We start from the raw sequence: 20,784 nt of genomic DNA on the forward strand, positions 1-20,784 counted from the left end.
TTTTATGTGTAAATACTAGGGCATAGGTGCATAGTAATTACTCAGTAAATATTAGCTAGTATGTGTTCAATAAATAAGGCTGGGACATAGTAGCCAACAAACGTCTATTGAAGTTATTTTATTTAATCATCACTTGTATAATGTTTATTATGTGCTAGGCATATTCTAAACATATTACAAATATCACCTCATTTTATAGATAAGGAAACCGAGGCACAGAGAAGTTAATTAACTTTCCCAACGTTGCACAGCTAGTAAGTGGTGGAGCCAGGATGCAAACCTGGGGCAGACTGGCTCCAGCAGCCGTGCTTTTAAATGAGCGAATTTAAATGAGTGAATAAATATGCCTTTGTTTGGGGGGAAGGGAGCCCGGGGCTTCATCTACAGAATTTACTCAGTTCCCACCCTCGCTCTCGCTTCTTTCAGGTCCCAAGAGCTCCTGATTGGCAAGTGACATCTGTGGGATGTGAGGCTGGTTGGTTGGAAGCCAGAGGTAAACTGCCAGGTCACTACCCCCACTATGTCACAGGTGATGTCCAGCCCCCTGCTGGCAGGAGGCCCCGCAGTCGGCTTGGCTTCCTGTGAAGAACCCAGGAGGGCCCTGCACCCAGCACCCAGCCCCGGCCTGCCGCCCCAGTGTCCTTACTACACCACAGAAGGCTGGGGAGCTCAGGCCCTGATGGCCCCCATGCCCTGCAAGGAGCCCCCCAGCAGGCTCCAGCAGGCCCCACAGGCTGGAGCCAAAGCCGGCTGCCTCCTGCAGTCCCCTGGGGAGCAGGCCTCGGGAGCCTTGGAGGACCTTGACTCCTACATTGACTTCTCGCTGGAGAGCCTCAACCAGATGATTCTGGAACTGGACCCCACCTTCCAGCTGCTCCCTCCAGGGCCTGGTGGCCCCTGGGCTGAGCCCACCCAGAGCACTACCTCGAGGAGAAAGAAAGAAGATCCTGAAGCTTTGGGTAAGGAACTGGGGCACAGTGCCAGGAGGAGGGCTTGGGGACCAGACCTCATGAGGAAGGAGTTTTCTATCAAATCAGAGGAGCAGGGGAGGAGTGCTGTGCAGCTCTAAACAAGTTACTTAACCTCCCTGTTTTCTCTGCTCTATAACAGAGATAAATATAAGTAGCCCTCACTGTCCAATTCTCTTTGGTTCTTGACTTTGGAAAGTGATGGATACCTGTTTTATGTAATTTTTCAGAGAATTTAACTAAGCTAATATAGATAAGCATATTACACAATGCCATGTATACAAATAAGAACTTGATAAATGTGATGTCCCTGAATCTCACTGTTCTATGGTGTCTCTCTTAGATCCTAGCCTGGGCACCCTGAAATGTTTATAGGAATGGTATTTTCACCTTACCCATAACAATAAATGTAAATAACTTCGCGTATAGGTAATAGTAAATATAGTAAATAATTGGGATGTGATGAATTTTTGAGTGTTTATTACTTTTGTTTTTAATATGTTATTTCATTGTAAGTTTGTGTAGTTTAATCTTTAGTAATGGTTTAGCCACTACTAAAGATTAAACTACACAAACTTACAATGTTTATATAATTTAGCTGGAAAAAATCTTGAAAATTTAACAATCAGCTTTCATGAGCTGGTTCAAGCCAGCTCCAGGATACCACCACGTCCACGCGTATCCAGAAATCTCTGCGTCTGGCTTCAGTTTCCCAAAGAGTTTCAAGTACACTTTGAGGATGAGGGTCACGGAGCAGCAGCCCCATTAGACAGGCTGGAAGACTGAGGCCTCCAGGGGTTTAATCAGCGTGGGTTAGAGGGTGTGGTGAGGATTAGAGATGGGATCCAGGAGAATTTCTACTTATTGAGCATTTATCATTCTATCCAGGCACTGTGCTGAGCACTTAATAATGGAACCTTTGATCTTCCCAATCCACCTCCATGAGACGAATATTTTATCCCCATTTTACAAACAAAAAGACTGAGGTTGATGGACTTGTGGAAGGAGCCAGTCTAGCCTAATCATTGGAATCAGGCAAACCTTACACAAGCTGTTTACTTCACTTCTTTGCGTCTCAGATTCTTCATCTGTAAAATAGAGATGAGTTTGCACCTCAAAGGGTGTTGCAGGGATTGAAAAAATAACATTTCATGGGTGTTTATCACAAATCCTGGGACACCATAGGTCATGATAAATGGTGGCTGTTTGCAGTCAACATTGGGGTTGCGACTAAGACCAGCCCCAGGACAGGTTCAGGCTCTGGGGTGGAGGTCAGCCCGGCACACAGGTCCCTCTGGCAGCCAGGCTCCTGGTCTCCAGCCAGCCTTCTGCTCCTCCCATGGAGCACTGCCTGACAAGCCTAGTAGAAGAACCACCTCCAACCCTCAAGAGTCTTCCTGCTTCTTAAGGCCAGTCGTGGGCATGTCTCTGCAAGAAAGGTGACTTGGGCCTAATTATCGCTGGCAGGAGCCAGCCTAGGACTTTAATGCTCATGCCCCAGGGTAGGGCTTCCATACACTCAAGGCCCCCTGGGGCAAGACCAACCTCTGTGGGGCGTGCACTTGTACAGGGTAAGGGTGTTGATAACAGAGTCCTTCCTCCAAGGGACCGATGGGCAGTTGTCTGCGTTCTCAGATGCCCTGGGCACAACCTGCCATCTTGAGGATGTGTCCACCAGACTCTGGGCGGCAGGGGGTGCCAGAGAGCAGCAGTGGTCAGAGGGGCCTGATGAAGCCACCTAGCTCTGCCCTCGCTCCTTCTGATGGAATTTTTAAAAATCCTCTCCTCCAACCTCTGCCTGGACACCTGTGATGCCTGGGAGCTCACTACGTCCTCGGACACCCAGCAGGTCAGCTCCCCGTTAGAAAGTCTCTTCCATCACTAAGAAGAGCGAGAGCCTGCAGGTCACTGGTGGCTGCACCTTGCTCCCCAAACCCATCAGCCACTGCTGCTGGTGACAAAGCTCTCCCAGCCCACGGCACCGCAGTGAGTTTTCATCCAGCCAAACGCATCCAGTGTGTAGAGCTCCTCTGTTTGCACTCTCATCCATCCTACTTTCGGGGTGTTGAGTGGAAGACGTTCTATAAGTGTGATGCTAGCAGACGTTCACTGCTTCTCTTTGTCCTAACTTGGCAAAAGCAAAAATTAAACATCGGCGATCTTGTGTCAATCCCTCCCCTAAAAATGTCCAGATAGAGTTTTGTAACACATAATTCCACCCTGTGAAGGAAATACTGGAAACCTCATTTACAGATGAGAAGACTGAGGCTCAAGGAGAGGAAGCGATGGCCACAGTCACACAGCTAGTGAGTGGTAGGTCAGCTCAAAGCCCAGCCCTCTGAGTTCCAGAGTCCACGTTCTTGCCTTTCTCTCTTCCTTGGAGCTAGTTTCCTGCCCTCCAGGGCTTCAGTGAGGCTCCACCGCCCTAGTGCTCTCAAACCTTCATCGAGCTCCCTGCCTCTGCCTCTTGCTTACCTTCCTTCAGATTTACCCTGGGGGGGAGGGGGAGGGGGTACCAGTCCCACAGGGAACATGGCTTCTGGAAGCAAATACCATATCCCTTCCTTTATCCTCTCCGCCACCCCTCCCCATCTTTGGAACAGGCCCCCGCGTTTTATGTTCCAGAATTTCTGCCAGGCAAGGCGGTTTGCCAATCCCAAGTGAAGGGTGTTTAACAACCGTCTCTCCAACCCTCCACCCACCTGGCCTGGTGCCAGGCGCCTGCATCCACCCAGCACTGCTCAGACTTGCCCCACGGGCCTGTAAACAGCCGGCTGCTCCCAGGTGATAGGGTGGCGGCCCTCCACCTGCCCAGCCACATCCACCCCGGGGCAGCAACGGGAGTGACTCACAGCTCTAGGACACCGCCCTCCCTTCCGGCCCGCCTCCACTTGCCTGGCCCCCAAGCAAGGCCTTTCTTTGGTAGGTGTTCGGATGACCCTGTGAGTAGGACCCAGAGCTTCACCAGGCCGAGAGACGCCCCCCCCTCCAAAGCAGTCAGGCACCTTCTCACGGTCAAGGTCTTGGGAAAGGGTCCTGAGGAGTCCCTCCCCGTGGAAAAGCCCACCCCGCCCCCAAACAGAGCACAGGAGCAGGGCTCAGTTTCTTCAACCTTTCTGAGCCTTGCTTTCTCGTCTGTTACGTGGAATTTAGAATGTTTCCTACTTCGATCGAGTCATGAGTATTAAAAGAACTAACACGGGTAACGTGTCTGTAGCAGCGCTGGTGCACGGCACTCAGTAAATACCAGCCTTTATTAAAAACGGTGCAATAGGGCTTCCCTGGTGGCGCGGTGGTTGAGGGTCCGCCTGCCGATGCAGGGGACGCGGGTTCGTGCCCCGGTCCGGGAGGATCCCACATGCCACGGAGCGGCTGGGCCCATGAGCCATGGCCGCTGAGCCTGCGCGTCCGGAGCCTGTGCTCCACAACGGGAGAGGCCACGGCAGTGGGAGGCCCGCGTACCGCAAAAAAAACCCAAAAAACAAAAAAAAAAAACGGTGCAATAAATGTGAGCTCCACCGCCACATTTCTCCAAGCCTCAGTTTCCTCCTCTGTAAAAGCAATGCCTGCTGGCACTGGGCATAATGGCGCTTGTGAGGCCTTGAGAGGATTATGGGTATAAACACTATAAAATCCTATTAAAAAAAAAAGTGCTTGCCAACCTCGCAGAAGAATCCACCCCATTCCAAGACTTCTCTTTCAGAGCCCACAATACATTGTGCCAGATATTCTACTCTTGCCCTCAGCAGTGGGACCCCCACCTTAGCCAGAGAGTATTAGCCATCAGGCCAATACTGCCCCCCAGAAGCAGGCAGGCAGGAGATGCTCCTTGAAGCCCACCATGGACCACGCTCCAGGCTCCATTCATCAGTGTATTTCATCCTCACCGCAACCTTGGAAGGGTGGTTTTAGATCCCCACTTTACAGATGAGGAAACTGAGGCTCAGAGCAGTTAGGAAAATTACCTGATACTTCTTGGCGGGAAAGTGGCGAAGCCAAGACTCACACCCAGGTTTGTCGACAAAGCCAGGCCTGTTCCTCCACCTGCTGGGACAGCATGCCAGCGCCCCTCATCTGATGCAATCCTCCACCCCCACCTGGCCCACGCAGGCTCAGACAGAAGCAGTAGCCCTGAGCAGGGCCAGAAGGTCCTCCCCAGGAGCGGGCTGGGGCAGGCAGGGACTCCACAGTCACGCTGGGTGGGGGGATGGTGCGTGTGCCAAAGCCCAAGGGGGTGGGAGGCTGGCAGATAGGAGCCGAGGGTGCAATTTCCCACCGACTCTGCCCCAGATTCCATCTGGGGAAGCCAGAGGCAGGACTCACAGCCCTCCAGAGGGAGAAGCTGGGTAACCCCCATCTTCCACCACCTTTCCTAGAACAGCACCGAGGACAGCTCCCCTCCCCCAAGTCAGGAGGAGAGGTGCCCATCCTCACCATGGGAGAACCACAGGGTACCCCACTCTAGGAAGAAACAAGGTCTCAGAACAAGAGTCCTAGATGCCCCCACTGGTGAATGGAAAGAGCATCAGAGTGAGTCAGCAGCCTGGGGTGCTAAGAGGCCCACAGCTCAGTAAGGCGGCATGCCCTGCCCCCAGAGAGTTCTCGCTCTAAAGCTAACCCTAAAGCGAACTCCTCAACCTCCAAGGTGCACCCCGATCGCCAGGAATCTCGCTAAAATGCAGATTCTGATTCAGCAGGCCTGGGGTGAAGCCAGAGATTCTGCACAATTTCTCAGCTCCCGGGTGAAGTGGTGCTGCTGGGCTGGGGACCACAGCGGTGCGGCCCAATGCACACTGGAATCAGCTGAGGAGCTAAGCCACCCTGAGGCCTGGGACCGCCCCCAGAGGTTCTGGTCTAATTGGCACCGGATGGAGCCTGGGCTTCAGGACCTTTATAAGCTCATCGGGTGATTCTAGCATGCAACCAAGCTTGAGAACCCCTGCCTGCATTGCAGGCACAGACATAGAAATAGCCTTCACAGGCCTGAGTGATAGAGGCATCCGAAGATGTGACTGGTGCAGTCATTTCAGCCTGGGGAGTGGAACCCACATGAACGAGAGGATCTCCCAGTTTTAAAGGACTTACTATGTGCCAGATGCAGTGCCCTGCTGCCTACATTCATCTCAGTTCATCCTTACTGTAACACTAAGAGGCTGCGTACAGCTGCCCCATTCTACGGGCGTGGAGACTGAGGCTCTAGGTGGTGAAGTCATTTGGCCAAGCTCTCTCAGAGAGTAAGTGGCAGAGCCAGATCTGAAACCCAGGTCTGTCTACCTCCAGGACCCGCGTTCATGGCACTGCCTCTCCCCACCCAAGGGAAGATGTCACAGAGAGGGTGACTTTGAAACTGGGCCCTGAAGGTGGAGCTGAATGCTGATCCCGATTCCAACAAACTTCTCTCTGGGCTTCAACTTCCTCATCTGTATAAGAAAGGGGAGGGACTTCCCTGGCAGTCCAGTAGTTAAAACTCCATGCTTCCACTACAGGGGGCACGGGTTCTATCCCTGGTCGGGGAACTAAGATCCCACATGCCGCACAGCTTGGCCAAAAATTAAAAAAAAAAAAAAAAATATATATATATATACACACACACACACACACGTATATATATGTGTGTATATATATATGTGTGTGTGTGTGTGTGTATATATATGTGTGTATGTATAAAGAAAGGGGAGACCAGATGGTCTTGAGGACACTTCCAGCATCCTTGTTCTGCGAGTCCAGTCTCCCTGGTTTCACCAATGCTCTGTTTCTCTCCCCAAAGATATAAAGTACATCGAGGTGACCTCGACCAGATCAAGGTGCCACGACGGCCCCCAGAGCTGCTCCAGCCCATCTGTCACCCCACCCTTGGACTCCCCTGGCTGTGGCGGCCTTCTCCTTTCCAGAGACATCCCCCGAGAGACTCGGAGCAACAGTGAGAGCCTCATCTTCTCCGGGAGCCAGGGCAGGGGGCACCAGCGCCCCTCTCCCCCCGCGGGGGTGCCCTCCTCTCATCCCCCACCCTCTCCCAGCATCTCCATCCCTGGAATGGGAAACAAGGCCTCAGGCCGCCATGGCTTGGGCTCCCCACTGGTGGCTTCCCCAGCCTTGGAGAAGGGACTGGGGAGCAGGGTCTCCACGCTGTCAGCCAGCCCAGCATCTGATGTCAGTTACGTGTTTGGAAGGTAGGTCACTCCCACTGCAGCTTCTGACGTTGCCTCCACAACTCACACACACACACACACACACACACACACACACACACACAGAGACGCATCCTAAAATCACAGAGGGACACCCTACTCTTTCTGAGCAAAATCTGGCCATGTACCAAAAGTAAAAGTGAATGTTCTCTTTTATGCCATCACAGCCATTTGGTTCTCAAGCTTTCCTCAAGCATTTAGAATATGATTCAATATACAAAAATCTTGACTTCTACCTACCTCTCGGGAAAAGAACCACACTGCATTAATGAGGCTCACCTGTATCCTTTCCAGCCTTCCTACAGCCCATCTGTAGGAAGGATTTTTTTTTCTTTTAATTTAAAAAACCCCAAACACAGGATGTAAACAGAATCAGGGGGTCTGGAATGAACCATCCAGGAAAGAAAAACCTCCTTCGTCTTTGTTCCTGGCAAAATCTAGCAGGAAGGAGACAAAACGGCCTGGGCATTATTTACAATCGCCCCAGCCCAATTCTCCGCAGGCCTCAGAGCAGAGCCACACGCATACCCTTCCTGCCCAGGAAGAGCAAACCCCAGGACCTCTGTCCCCCATACCAACTCCAGAGCCACTGTGCCAAGGCAGTCCCTGGCAAGGAGACTGGGATTCCACAGCCATGCCCGCTGGCACAGGCCTCTGAGCTCAGGGATAAGCCTGGCTGGATGCAGAGCTGGCCTCCTTCTCTTCCTCCAGCTGGGGAATTACGTCTGCATGGGCCATGGACATGGTCCAGCTCCGGTCCAGCCTGTGTGCAGGACTCTTGGGAGCGCTGGGGGGCTGGTGTGACAACTCAGTTGGACCTGCCTAGCTGGGAAGGCAGAGGGAATAGAGTCCAGCCTAAGCCCATGTGACCTGCGGGGGGCCAGCCCACTGGCTACTTTAATTGACCACAGACCCTGCACTGCAGGTACACTCCTGTATCCTTCGGCATCCCTTGGGGATCAAGTGGGCACACCCTTTGCTCAGGGCTATGGGGTAGGGGGGTTGGAGTATGCACTACTCTGACCAAAGCCATGGGTACCTAGATCACTAAATTCCAGAGTCTAGCTCTGGCCCCCAAGTGTCCACCCCCACCCGCTAAAACTCTGCCTGTCTGGTGCTCTCCCCATGCCACAGCCAGTCCCTCCTCCGCTCCAGCATCTCCAGCCATCAGTCATCTTCGAAATCCTTGGAAAGCCCCACCAGCTCTTCCTCCAGCCTCCACAGCCTTGGCCCAGGGTCCTTGTATACAAGAGCCAGTGACCTCCAGGTCCCCAGCCACCCCACCCCGAGCACTGGCCAGCCCAGAGCAACCCATTCCTCACCACTGGCCGAGGAACATGCCAGCAGCTGTCCCCCATCCATCACCAACTCCATGGTGGACATACCCATCGTGCTGATCAACGGCTGCCCAGAACCAGGATCTCCCCCATCCCAGAGGACCCCAGGACACCAGGACTTTGTCTGCCCTGGGGCTACTTCTTCCAGCAACCCCTGTCCAGCCACCAGGAGCCACAGCCAGACCCTGCCAGATGCCCCTCTCACCACATCCCCAGAGGGTAAGTTGTAAACCGATCAGTACCTCACACTTTATGAGGTTTGGCTAATGGGGAATAGACAAAGCACCAATGCATTTGCTTCTGCAACAGCAGGTCAACCAACACACTGATTAAGTATCTACTGTGTGCCTAGCACTGTGCCACAGAGTGGAGACACAGTCTAGAAAGAGAGAAAAAAAACAAAGGATCACTGTAGAGTGGGATAAACACAGAGGTAAAGAGATGTTCTAAGTCTTATGGGGCTACAGAGGAAGGAGTGAGACTTTTCATCTGGGAACTGAAAAGGCTGGAAAGTGGATCAGAAGTCGATGGTCAGAGCAGGAGAGGAAGGGCAGTCCCAGCAGAGGGAACATCCAGGCCATGGTCACGAAGGTATGGAAGCACGTGGCATGTTTAGGAAATGACTGGAATGTTGAGTGCGGGATGAGGTCATCGGGAGTAACTTGGGCCCAGATTGGGAAAGATCTTGAACGCCAAGCAAGAGTGCACTTTACCCTTTAGGCAATAGGGGACCATCGGAGACTCTCAAGCAGGAGAGCGATGGGGTCAGAGACACACGTTCAATCGATCACTCTGGCAGCTGCGTGGCAGATGGATTGCAGGGCCTGGCTTGGCAGGGAGAGCAGTTTTTCTTTGGTTCTGTTTGGGTTTTCATCACAAAGTGGTCCAGGGCAGGGCAGAGGGTGGAGGAGAGAAGACAGAGCCAGGAGACCCTCAGGATATGGAAGCAGCAGGCTCGATGACTAACCCAAGAGAGGGAGAGGGAGAGTCAGTCCTAACTCTGACATTGGTGGATGACGTTCACAGCCAGGGGGTGGACAGGGTAACGGAGACAATGCATTCCAGTTCAGACAGCTAAAAACCACAAAACAGCAAACACCCTCCTTCCCGTAGTCCGTGACCACAGGCGTCCAAAAAGAACAAAAGGCCCAAAGCAGTAAACACAGAGGCTAAGCTCAGCACCCCCAGGGTGTTTCTCTCCCAGGAGCAGAGCCCACGGCTCCCTCACGGCTGAGCCACGAGGCTCCCGGGCCTCCCGGTCCTCCCTGGGCCACAGACGTCAAGGTACTCCTGGGGGATGTGAAATGCTCAGGGTACCCCGCTGCTCGCTCCCACCCAGGAAGCCGTGTCAGTGCAAGCAAGAGAAAATTAGGTGACGAGTATGCCTTTGCAGCTGCTCTGATCTGTTCCTAGGACAAATCGTTTGCAGATTTCAGTCCATTTTTTATAATGAGTTACTCTCAGCTGGCCGCCACACACCTTTTCAAGACGCGGAAACTGAGAACCACTGCTCTCTGCCTTAGGGACCCAGGAAAATGGGCATCTTAGCATCTCAAAGAGCACATTTACTTAGCCTAAAGGGATTTTGCCCCTTTAGACATCTGGAGATCCAGTGGAGTAGGGGTAGGGGAGGGTGGGTTGAATGGCACTGCTGGGTGGAGGAGGGGGTCGGGTCTCTCAGCTCCCCTCTCTCCAGTCTACGGGGTCCCCCTCCTCTGTCTGTCTCCAGGTCCTGCCAGGGACATGCAGCCCACCATGAAGTTTGTGATGGACACGTCTAAATACTGGTTTAAGCGAAGCATCACCCGAGAGCAAGGTAAAAGGGAAGCCCTGTTTTAGGGGATGAGTGACCCAGGAATCAGGTCCAGGTCCTGGCACCCCACATGGGGCAGATGGGGCCCTGGGTCCATGTAGAGGAGGGAACGGCAAATGGCAGGTCCAGGGAAGGGGGGTGTCCCGTGAACCCCATGACCTGAGGAAATAATGACTGCAGCAGGAATGGTGGAGGTTAGACAATAGAAAGGACTTCCTGGGAACCAAAGGTGATTCTGTACCATCTGCTCTACGGAGACCCAATGGGGCTGAGGCACAGAGGGTGTTCGGGTTCGGTGGGGACTGTCTCTGACCCAAGGATTGTTTCAGCCATCGAGCTGCTCAGGAAGGAAGAGCCGGGGGCTTTCATCGTGAGGGACAGTTCTTCATACCGAGGCTCCTTCGGTCTTGCCCTGAAGGTGCAGGAGGCCCCTGCGCCTGCCCAGAACCGAACAGGTAGGCACCTGTCTCTGTCCTCACTCAAGACCTCTAGGAGGCAACAGGGTGTGGTGGGTTCCAGTCCCGGCTCTGCCCCTGGCTTGTGGGGTGACCTTGGGCCTGTCCCATAATGACTCCTGGGAGGAGGGTCTACCTCAGCCCCCTCCCCGCTGCCCCCCAGCACTGAGGCTCCCCGAGTCCCCAGATTCCCTGCTCTACCCTCGTGGTGGGAAGAGGAGGATGGTCCCAGCACCCCTCCAGGCTGCTCTCTTCTAGGTGCCCACCTCTGTCCAGACCGGATTTCTTGTGAGGGAAGCTAATGTAGTAATAACATGTGTGCTAGCTTAACGCCGCATACAACACACATCGATGGGGCATCCACCCTGCCCCAGGCACTGTGCAAGGCACCAGGGAGACCTCACTGGGGAGAGAGATAGAAACAGATCATTACATTACAAGGTACCTGGGTCACAGCCCCTCACCTAAGGCCCAGGACTGTAGCTCTCACACAACAAATGGGTGAGGTAACAGACACTCCCAGAGGGAGTTAATGACCCCCCAGAGCAAGGAAGTGATAGAGCGAGAGGATTAAAAACCCCGTATCCACATTCTCTACACCACGCCTCTCTGTTTAAATAAGAAAGTGACCTCTGGGCAGTGTTAGTTATCAAGGAAGCCTTGCCAATGAGCCCAAAGAAAGCAGGAAGCTGCAGGCTGGTGAGGAGGCAGGGGCGTGGTCCCCCCTCCCAGGGCCAGCCTGGCGCCAGCAGGGACCATCTGGTGCAGAATAATAGCACCTGGGAGGGGGTGGGTAGGGAGAGAGGGAAACCAGGCCAGAGAGCTGTGATTTGATCTAAACAGCGCAACCGAAAGAAAGGTCTCCTGAAAAAAGAATTACTGGACACAGAAGCCTTTGAGCAAAGGTGTGGGCACCGCCTTCGTGGGAGGCCTTGAGGATAGGATTCCTACCCGCTGTCCCACCCAGAGGCAGAGGGATGGACAAGTTAACCTCCGGATGGGCCCCGAGGAGGCGGGTCAGGAAATGAGTTGCACTCCCATCCACATGCTTTCTCTGTCCAGGCGAGGATAGCAGCGACCTCATCCGCCACTTCCTCCTCGAGTCTTCTGCCAAAGGGGTGCATCTCAAAGGAGCCGATGAAGAGCCCTACTTCGGTGAGCTGAGCATCTGTAGCCCCCAGGCCCCTGGGGTGCGGGCGGGTGGCCTGAGGAAGGCCTCCTTACGCTGGGCTCCTGTTTCCTTGCAGGGAGCCTCTCTGCCTTCGTGTGCCAGCATTCCATCATGGCCCTGGCCCTGCCCTGCAAGCTCGTCATCCCGAAGAAAGGTGGGCTGGGTCCCCAGACCTGTTTGTTCTCAGTAGAAAGGCTCCTGCCGGTCACTTCTCCCCTTATTTAGGGATCACTTTAGTGGCATAGTTAAAAGTGCACACTCTGGGGGAATTCCCTGGCGGTCCAGTGGTTAGGACTCGGCACCTTCACTGCCGAGGGCTTGGGTTCAATCCCTGGTCGGGGAACGAAGACCCTGCAAGCTGGCCCACGCAACCAAAAAAAAGAGAAAAGAAACAAAGTGCGTGCTCTGGAGTCCGTCCACGTCCCACTTCCTGGCTGTGAGAATTTGAGAAGGTCAACCTCTCTGAGCCTCCATTTCCTCATCTATGAGAGGAGCACAGTCACCATCACACCTCTTTCCAGGATTGGTGTGGGGGTGCAGCGAGAGAGCTCAGGCAAGGCTCTTGGCACAGTGCCTGGCGCAGAGCAGATCTTAAGAATAGTAGCTCCTTCCTCAAGAGGATGAAAGGAGCGTAAATCTGCCCGTTCGGTGAGGTTTGGTTTTTCCTTCTGGGTCCAACGCTTACTGGGCACCCTCTCCTTCATTCACAGCACACTCCAACCCTGTGAAGTAGGCATTGCTGTTATCCCCATTTCACTGCTAAGAAAAGGAAGGTTCGAATTTGAACCGAAGTCTCTCTTGCTGTCTTGTTCCAAAGTGTTCAGGGCACTAACAGAGAGCAAAGGACACGGCTGTATCATGAAAATCAAGGAAGAGAATTATGAGAACAAATAAGTGATCAATGGGTGAAATTTGGGAAAGAAAGAAAGAAAGAGAGAGAGAAAGAGAGAGAGAGGGAGGGAGGGAGGGAAGGAGGGAAGGGAGGAAAGGAAGGTTCAAGGCATTAAGTAACTTGCCCAAAGGCACAGAGTCAGATCTCCACCCAGATCAGGAAGCCCCATCCGAAGCTTACAGCCCAACGCACCCCCAGACGTGCCCACACCTCAGGGTGTGCAGGAGAGCCACTAGGGGGGTTCTGGGAGAGGAGTCAGGGCCAGGGGAGCCCCTGGTGTGGTGATGGCGAGAGCCCCCGTGCTTTCTGCATTTGGCCTGGGTTTCCGGTGGGGTCCCAAAGAATGAGGAAGTCGGGGGCCTCTGAGGCCAGGTCGCTGCCGCAGTCCAGGGGCTGGAGGAGGGAGGGATCAAAAGGCTCGCCAGCGAGGCTTTTGGGGAGCCCGAGGCGGCTGTTTGCCTCATTACAGGAATCACACCTGGTTTCTCGGCCAAGTCACTTCCCGAAGGTGTGGGCGGAGGTGGAAGAGGTTCAAAGGGCTGAAGGAGGCCTGTTCCTAGGAGGGGGGTCCACTGACTGCACCCCCGCCCCCTGGGGGCCTGTTCCATTGCTTTGGCTCAGAATTGGGAGGTGGAGACGGGGCCTCAGACCTCTCTGCAGACGGCCGGGCCTCCTGCCTGAAGAAATCTGCGGGTGAGTGGTATGGGGCAGGGGGAGGCTCCAGGCTTGGCTCTGCCCACCCCCCGCAGGGCACCTCCCAGCCTTGTGCACACTTGCACACGCAGGTCCACACGTGTTTCCCATTGCAGCTTTATTTCTTGTCTTTAACAAGGTGCCACATTCCTCCCCCTCCCTGTGAGCCAGGAGATGAGAGGCTGCAGGCGGTGGGCCAGGAGGAAGAGGGGCAGGAGAGGAGGGGCACAGTGAGGCTTACACCTCCTCCTGCACACACGGGTTGAGGGGGGCACACAGATGTGCTGGGGTCTCGCTGGGTCTGAAGGACCTGTCCTGGGGGTGGGATCCTCTGTGGAGTGTCAGGTCCGGGTCCTGGGGTCTTCTACAGGGGAAGGGTCGTTCCTCCTCGCGCCCAAGGGCCAGGCACGGGTCAGCACTTGTCTGAGTGACAGCTTCTACTCTGTGCCCTGAGCACGATGGCCCCCTCCCCATTCCTGTCTCCTCTTCCTTCTCTCAGCAAGGAACCAGGGCCCCAGGGGGAGGGTGGGGAGCTTGCCTGGACGCCCCTACGTACAGGGCAACATCCCCTCCCTTGCCCCCTGCTGGAGGGCCAGGGGCCAGAGCAATGCAAGCAACAGATGACCCCAAAGTCCCCTGGGGTTGGTCCCAAATTTCAGTGGCCCATACACTCCCTGCCCACCTGTCCGGTGGCTCAAAGAGGAGCCCTGCTAGATTTCCAAAAAAGGAAGGTACTCCTATCCCCTGGCTCTGGGCAGAGGGCCAACCAGGGCCTGGGTGACCTCCACCCCCCAGTGGATTCTGGCACGGCTCCAATGCAGTATCTGCACCCCCCCCAGGTTGCCATGCCCTGTACCTGAGCTCCGTGAGCGTGGAGACCCTGAGCGGAGCCCTGGCTGTGCAAAAGGCCATCTCAACCACATTGGAGAGGGATGTCCTCCCCACACCCACCGTGGTCCACTTCAAAGTCACCGAGCAGGGCATCACCCTGACTGACATCCAGAGGAAGTAAGGGGCTTCCCTTGCCTTGGGGCTGAGGGCTGGGCAGGGTAAGCTGGAGGGAACGGCTGAGACTGCTGTGGAGGAGTAATGGAGATGGAGTTCAGGCTCCTGGACCCAGCAGGGTCAGTGACGTGCTGAGTGACTCCAGGCAAGTTCTCTGCCTTCTCTGAGCCTGAGTCCAATGACCTCCTGCCAAAGTCCCGCTTCCTCATGACCGATGGATTTGGAATTAACCAATAGTCATTGGGCACTGATTCAACCTGTAGCCACTGATGGAACTTCTCCTGTGGGCCAGACTCTGGCTGGCCCATGAGATCACTCCTTCCCAGGCTCAGGGATTCAGTCTAGCATGATCCTGGTCCTGGGCTGGAGGCATAAGAGATGACCAGATGCTGGGAATTCCCTGGTGGTCCAGTGGTTGGGACTCCGCACCTACACTGCCGAGGGCCCCGGTTCCATTCCTGGTGGGGGAACTAAGATCCCACAAGCTACGCAGCACGGCCAAAAAAAAAAAAAAAGAGAGACGACCAGATGTAATTCCTATCTTCTTTAAATGACGTGACAGGCAGTGGGGGTGGAGAGGTGGTAGAAAACCCCAACATATAGGACAGAAGGGAGACGCACTTCATGAAAGGAGAGAAGTGCAAACGCGTGCCCAGCGGTGGGAAAGGTCACGGCAGCCTGTCAGGGGTCGTCAAACAGAGCTTCTTGGAAGACAGGGAGCTGGAGACGGTGGAGGTGAGGCAGGACACTGGGATGGGCTCTCACCAGCTCCCCTTCCCTCCCGGTCTCTTCCCAGGGTGTTTTTCCGGCGCCATTACCCCTTCGCCACCCTCCGCTTCTGTGGCATGGACCCCAAGCAACGGAAGTAAGTTCAAATCTAGCCACACTAAGAAGACCCTGGGATTCGGATCCCAGACAGAGCCTGTGAACCTCAAGGGGTCAGGAGCAACAGAATGAGGGGGAGGGGGACATGGTGGGAGCGGGGACAAAACTGGCCATTATCTCCCGAAGCTCAGCCAGACTCCTGTGAAATGGAGCAAAGAATCGGTACTCAGGACTGTCGTGTTCCTTTCCCACAGGTGGCAGAAATACTGCAAGCCCTCCCGGTAAGGCCTTCCTGTCCACTCAGTCGCCATGAGAGGTCTCCCACGGGGAGGCCTGGACCCAACATGGGGAGGGAGTGAGGGAAAGAAGGAGGCCCCGCCCTGATCTTAAAAGCCCATGGGTTTGCTGGCGGATGGCACAGGCCCCAGCCCTCAGGGAGCCACCAGTTTGATGTCTTATGTGGGAGGCGCAGGCTTTAGTCTGTAAGGATGCCTCAGGCTGATGGCCAAGACACACCTTCGCCCTCAGGAAGCTTCGACTCTGATGGGGAATACACAGGTCGTGTCCTCAGGCGCCCCCATTCCAAAGGAGGGAAACCCAGATCTTAAACTCAGGGATCTCTCGGTCTGACAGGGGAGGCTCCCGTCCTAATGAGGTGCTGGGCTGGGGAAGGGCGGGGAGGAGAGCTGCTCCCAGCCTGGTACCTCCCTGGGTCCCACCCCTCACTCAGGCTCTCCTCTCCCATCAGGATCTTTGGGTTTGTGGCCAAGAGCCAGACCGAGTCACAGGAGAATGTGTGCCACCTCTTTGCGGAGTATGACACTGTCCAGCCAGCCTCGCAGGTCATCAGCCTGGTGGGTGCTCTGCTGCAGGAGCCAGAAAGGATGTAGGGGAGGGAGCTTCCTGTGTGTCTTCCTAGGCACCCCAGTGGGCTTGCTCAGGATGCCCCCTCCAGCCTGAGCAAGAGGCCTCTTACCACCCTGATGGACCAATCCCCTGGACTGGAGGAGAACGGTACCAAGTTGAAACCCTTGAACTCAGTATGACCTTCAGCGGTGACCTTCATCCAGACCCCCCCCAACCCGGGCCTCAGTTTCTTTAACCTTAAAGGAGGCCCACAGCAGGATCAGCTGTTCTTCTCAGACGTCTGTGGGCATCTTAACAAGCTCCCTGTGATTCTGAAGCACACCCACATCTGAGGACCCCCACACGAAAATAACCTCTGAAGACCCCTGACTCCATCCTCCTGGACACTCCGGACACAGTAGCCTGAGCTAGAGACCCGTGACCCCTGCTTCAGGCCAAATGCAGGTACGGGGTCGGGACTCCTGGGCCCTGGTCCAAGGCTGGCCTGAGAGCAGATGGGTTGCCAGCACTGAGGACCAAAGGAGGGATGGACTGACTCTCTTTCCCTCCATATCTGTTCCTTTCCCCATTTCCCTGACAGCGTATGGAGCTGCTATTCCCAGGGCAAAGCTAGATCCGCCTGCCCTGGATTCTTCAGCCAACATGGCCCTTGTTGCTAGGCAGGTTAACAAGTGTAAACTTGCCCCCATGGTCAGAGATGACCCCGCTGTCCTCACGATCTTGATGTCTAATCCCTTCCATTGCAAATGAGCATCAGCTCCATCTTGTCTTTCAGTTTCTCATAAGCGACTGTCCCACAACTGCCCTGGTGTTACTTGTGTCACTCACACCTGGGGGTGGCGGCAGCGAGACCTCTGCTCACTCAAGCAGACACAGGAGCTGGCTCTCTCTGGTTCTGCCTCAGCCCCAGTCTTGCTGAGTCCTCTGTGGCGGCAACTGACCTTGTAACCACATGGGGGCAGCAGAGAGTCAAGAATGCAAACAGGCAGCCACCCCAAGAGGCTTGGAGAAGCTGGGTGGTCTTTCCCACCCCACCCACACCCCCCTCAACCCTAACCCTAACCCATTAAGACCCCCAAGAATCTGGAATTGTTTGTCTAGCAGACCTGGGGTCCTAAAGAAACCAAACTATGAGAGTAGAAGATAAGACTCAGAAAAGAAGCCCGTTTTTGCTCCATGAGGGACCAGTGCCTGCCCCCGCCCAGCTGGGGGCCCTGCCAGAGAATCATTATCTTTGGCCAAAGTTGGGCCTGAAGGGTTATTATTTCAACCCAGAAAACCAAACCGGACTGAAGCGGCCCTGGGCTGGCGGGACTGGCTGAGACCAGCACCCCCAGCCTGTGGTCAGGCACTGCCCCACCCTGGAGACTACGGAATCCAGACAAGGTTCTCAAGGTCACAGTGCCCACGTTCTCAAGGTCACAGCCTGGGAGCTGGCAGAGAGCACCCCCCCCCATATATCTATGGGGGCCTTGTAGCTCCCATCATGGAAAATAAAGTGTCTGTCTTTGCACAAGAGTTGGTCCTATGGTATTCAGGGCTATCCCCTCAGAGATGGAAACCTGAACAGAAAAGGGGACCTGGCTGGGCAGGTGGCAGCTGTGTCTGAGAGAAGACCACGTGTGCCACACCCCTCCCACACCCCTGGCACGGCAGGACAGTCTCCACTGACTTCCACTTCATAGCCGTTGCTTAAATCATTCTGGGTACCCCACGTGTCCGACACACCCATTTTCCTTCTTCACGACCCCTTTCCTGCCACTGTGCCAGGAAGACAGGAGGCCCGGGCTCTCCCGTGCGTGCCAGGGCTGAGGTGAGCATGTGTGACAGCCCTCCCAGCTTCCAGAGTCTCACTCGGGCTCCCTGAGGGAGAGGAGAGGCTGGTGAAACATAGGCAGTTCAAGAAAAGTCCAGAAGAATCCCTGAACCCAGATGAACCCTGAGCTACCAGCCCAGTCCTGGAGACCTGGGCAATGGCCCCATCATTCATCCTGGTTCTGCCTCCAGTCTTGGGGTAATGCCCCCCCAGACCCGTTGCAGTTAGGGACTCAAGGTGGACAGGCCATGGAAAGCCTCGCCGAGTGGTTCAGAAGGGGCTGCACCGATGTCCCTTTCCTACAGAGCCTTGGGAAGGGGAGAGGTGCCGCTTCTGTGCAGACTGAGCTGTGTGACCCAGTGGCAAGGGCTGCTCTGGAGGAAGTGAAGAGACCTTCCCAAGAGACCTTGAACCACCACTGAGAAGCCCCTGCCGCCCCTCCCACTGCCCAACTGCAGTTCCAGAGGGGGCCCCTCTCAGCCCCCCGCCCAGCCCCCTCCCTGGCCCTGGACAGAGTCCACGGGAGGTAATGACCTCTACTGCATTTACATAGCTCATCTTTCCTCTAGGAAGATTTTGTAGAGAACTTGACCTTTGCTGATGGGCAGAGCCGCCAGCCCAGCAAGGGCAGAAGGGAAGGACCTCCACCAAGGCAGGAGCTGGGAAGGGAGGGGTCTTTGCACCCATGCAGGGACACCCAGGGGTTTCCTCTCCAGGCTTTGCAGTCCTGGGTCTTAAGCCTCTCTCCCCCGTACCCACAATGTCCTGTCTCCCGACTTTCCACCCTGCCGCATCCCTTTCTCATCCTTCTCTCTACACATAAGTACACCATCCCTCCCTCCTCTCCCCCTCCCAGGGTCTCTCTCCTTCCTCACCCTTCTTCTCATCATACCTTCTCCACCCACCCACCCCCAAACCCATCCTCTCCCCCTTTACAGAAAAACCTTCCTACTCTTGTCCCATTTAATCCCCTCGCCCCTCTGCCCCTGGTGGCTGGACCCACAGCAAAGCCCAGCTGCTGCTGGAGTTGATGGGAGTGGAGGACAGCAGCCCGCTGCGCCACCAACCAGTTCTCAAAACCCAGATTCCCATGTCCTCTAACCCCTGCCTCTTCTCTGGCTACAGAGTGGACTCCCCAGAGAGCTGAGGCACCCTCACCCCTACCCCATCTGACCAGCCAGCCCCCATACTCATCTCCCGCAGGTGGCTCACCTCTGCTTTCATCCTCAGCCCCTAACACCCTACCCCCACCCCGTCCCCCTGGTCCTAACTCTCATGCTATCCAATAGGCTGAGAACTTGGAACAAGAGGGCAGGGCTGGGGGGCTAAAGGCCCCCAACCCAGAAGGCAGTACCTTGATTCATGCAGCAGTGCTTTCTGGCTGCATGCTCTATTCATGGGATCCAGGAAAATGGATGAATATAACAGCGTTATAATGGAGGTTTGTAAGTGTCATACAGAGCTGGCAGGAAGGGTACAGAGAAGATGAGCTTTCCCCAGTTGGGGAGAAGGAGGGCAACGTCACCAAGGCAGTAACATTTGAGTCGGGTCTTCAAGGATAAATGGGAGTCTAACAGTAAAGACGGGGGGGGAACCCAACTTTTGCTAGGGGGCTCCTATAGGCTAAGTGCAATGTGAAGCGCATTATATATGTTTAATCCCATTTTACAGATTAGAAAACTGAGGCTCAGAAGGTTAACTTTCCCACATTCACCCAGCTAGTAAATGGCAGAGAAAAGGAATTCCAAACTTGTGCCCATTCCACTGGCTCAGCACTCAGACAAGCAGATGGATGAATTTGTGCCTGAAGCCCATAGGTATGAACAGATTCCCTGTTCAGAGTGGCTGAAGCATGTGGTGCCCAAGGGAGTAGGCAAGAGAGGAAGCAAAGGAAAGAGGGAGGAGCTGGATCATTAAGAGCCTTGGGTGCTAAGCTGAGAATGTCCAAGGGATGAATACTTGGTGAATGAATGAATGAGGTTGGACTCAGGACTGCTGTGTACAGTTGTGCAAGTTGTATAATGCACAATTGTACACGGCAACATGCTTGGACTTTATCCGGTAGGTAATGGGGAGACAACAGAGGCTTTTCAGACAGGGAGTAAGTAACCAGATGTGGGGACAGGAGAAAGGATCTGAGGCCTGGGCTGGGAAGGAGTGTGATGGGAAGAGGAAGCTGTGAAGACTTGGAGTTCAGGCCAGGAAAGAGATAGGGGCTCTCATCCTGAGGCAGGCTGGGACAGAAGCCTACCTGATCTGGCCCTGGGGCCTGGGTTCTCTCCGAGCTTGAAAGGACTACGTGGGAAAGAACAGGACTAGGGCTCCCCCTTCCCCCGTATTAGTCTGCTCAGACTCTGCCATAACAAAATATCACAGACTGGGTGGTTTAAAGAGCAGACACTTATTCTCTCGCAGTTCTAGAGCCTGGAGGTGTAAGATCAGGGTGCCAGCATGGTTGGGTTCTGGTGAGGATTCTCTTCTTGGCTTGCAGACGGCCACCTTCTAGCTGTGTGCACATATGGCCTTTCCTCAGGGCATTTTCCTCTTCTTACAAGGCTACCAATCCTATCAAATTAGGACCCCACCCTTATGGCCTCAGTTAACCTCCTAAGTTATCTCCTAAGAGTCCTATCTCCAAATACAGTCACATTGGGGTCAACCTGTGAATTTATGGGGACACAGTTCAATCCATAGCGCCCCTCCATACAGGGCCCCGCCCCAGCCATGTTCCCCACCCCCATAATCCCCCCAGTC

At 54.8% G+C, this 20,784-nt stretch overlaps 1 protein-coding gene across 1 annotated transcript; it reads left to right on the plus strand.

The window, feature by feature from the left end:
* The first annotated feature begins 520 nt into the window (after positions 1–520).
* On the plus strand, positions 521–17,722 carry TNS4 (tensin 4). The gene is made up of 12 exons (XM_030839979.3): positions 521–959; positions 6,736–7,138; positions 8,291–8,712; positions 10,223–10,309; positions 10,636–10,761; positions 11,824–11,916; positions 12,009–12,086; positions 13,446–13,517; positions 14,357–14,525; positions 15,319–15,387; positions 15,602–15,628; positions 16,096–17,722. Exons 1-12 carry the CDS (start codon positions 521–523, stop codon positions 16,235–16,237), a joined length of 2,127 nt encoding a protein of 708 aa, XP_030695839.1. The 3' UTR covers positions 16,238–17,722.
* Positions 17,723–20,784: the final 3,062 nt, after the last annotated feature.

Source organism: Globicephala melas, chromosome 20, assembly GCF_963455315.2.
Source record: "Globicephala melas chromosome 20, mGloMel1.2, whole genome shotgun sequence".
Taxonomy (NCBI): domain Eukaryota; kingdom Metazoa; phylum Chordata; class Mammalia; order Artiodactyla; family Delphinidae; genus Globicephala; species Globicephala melas.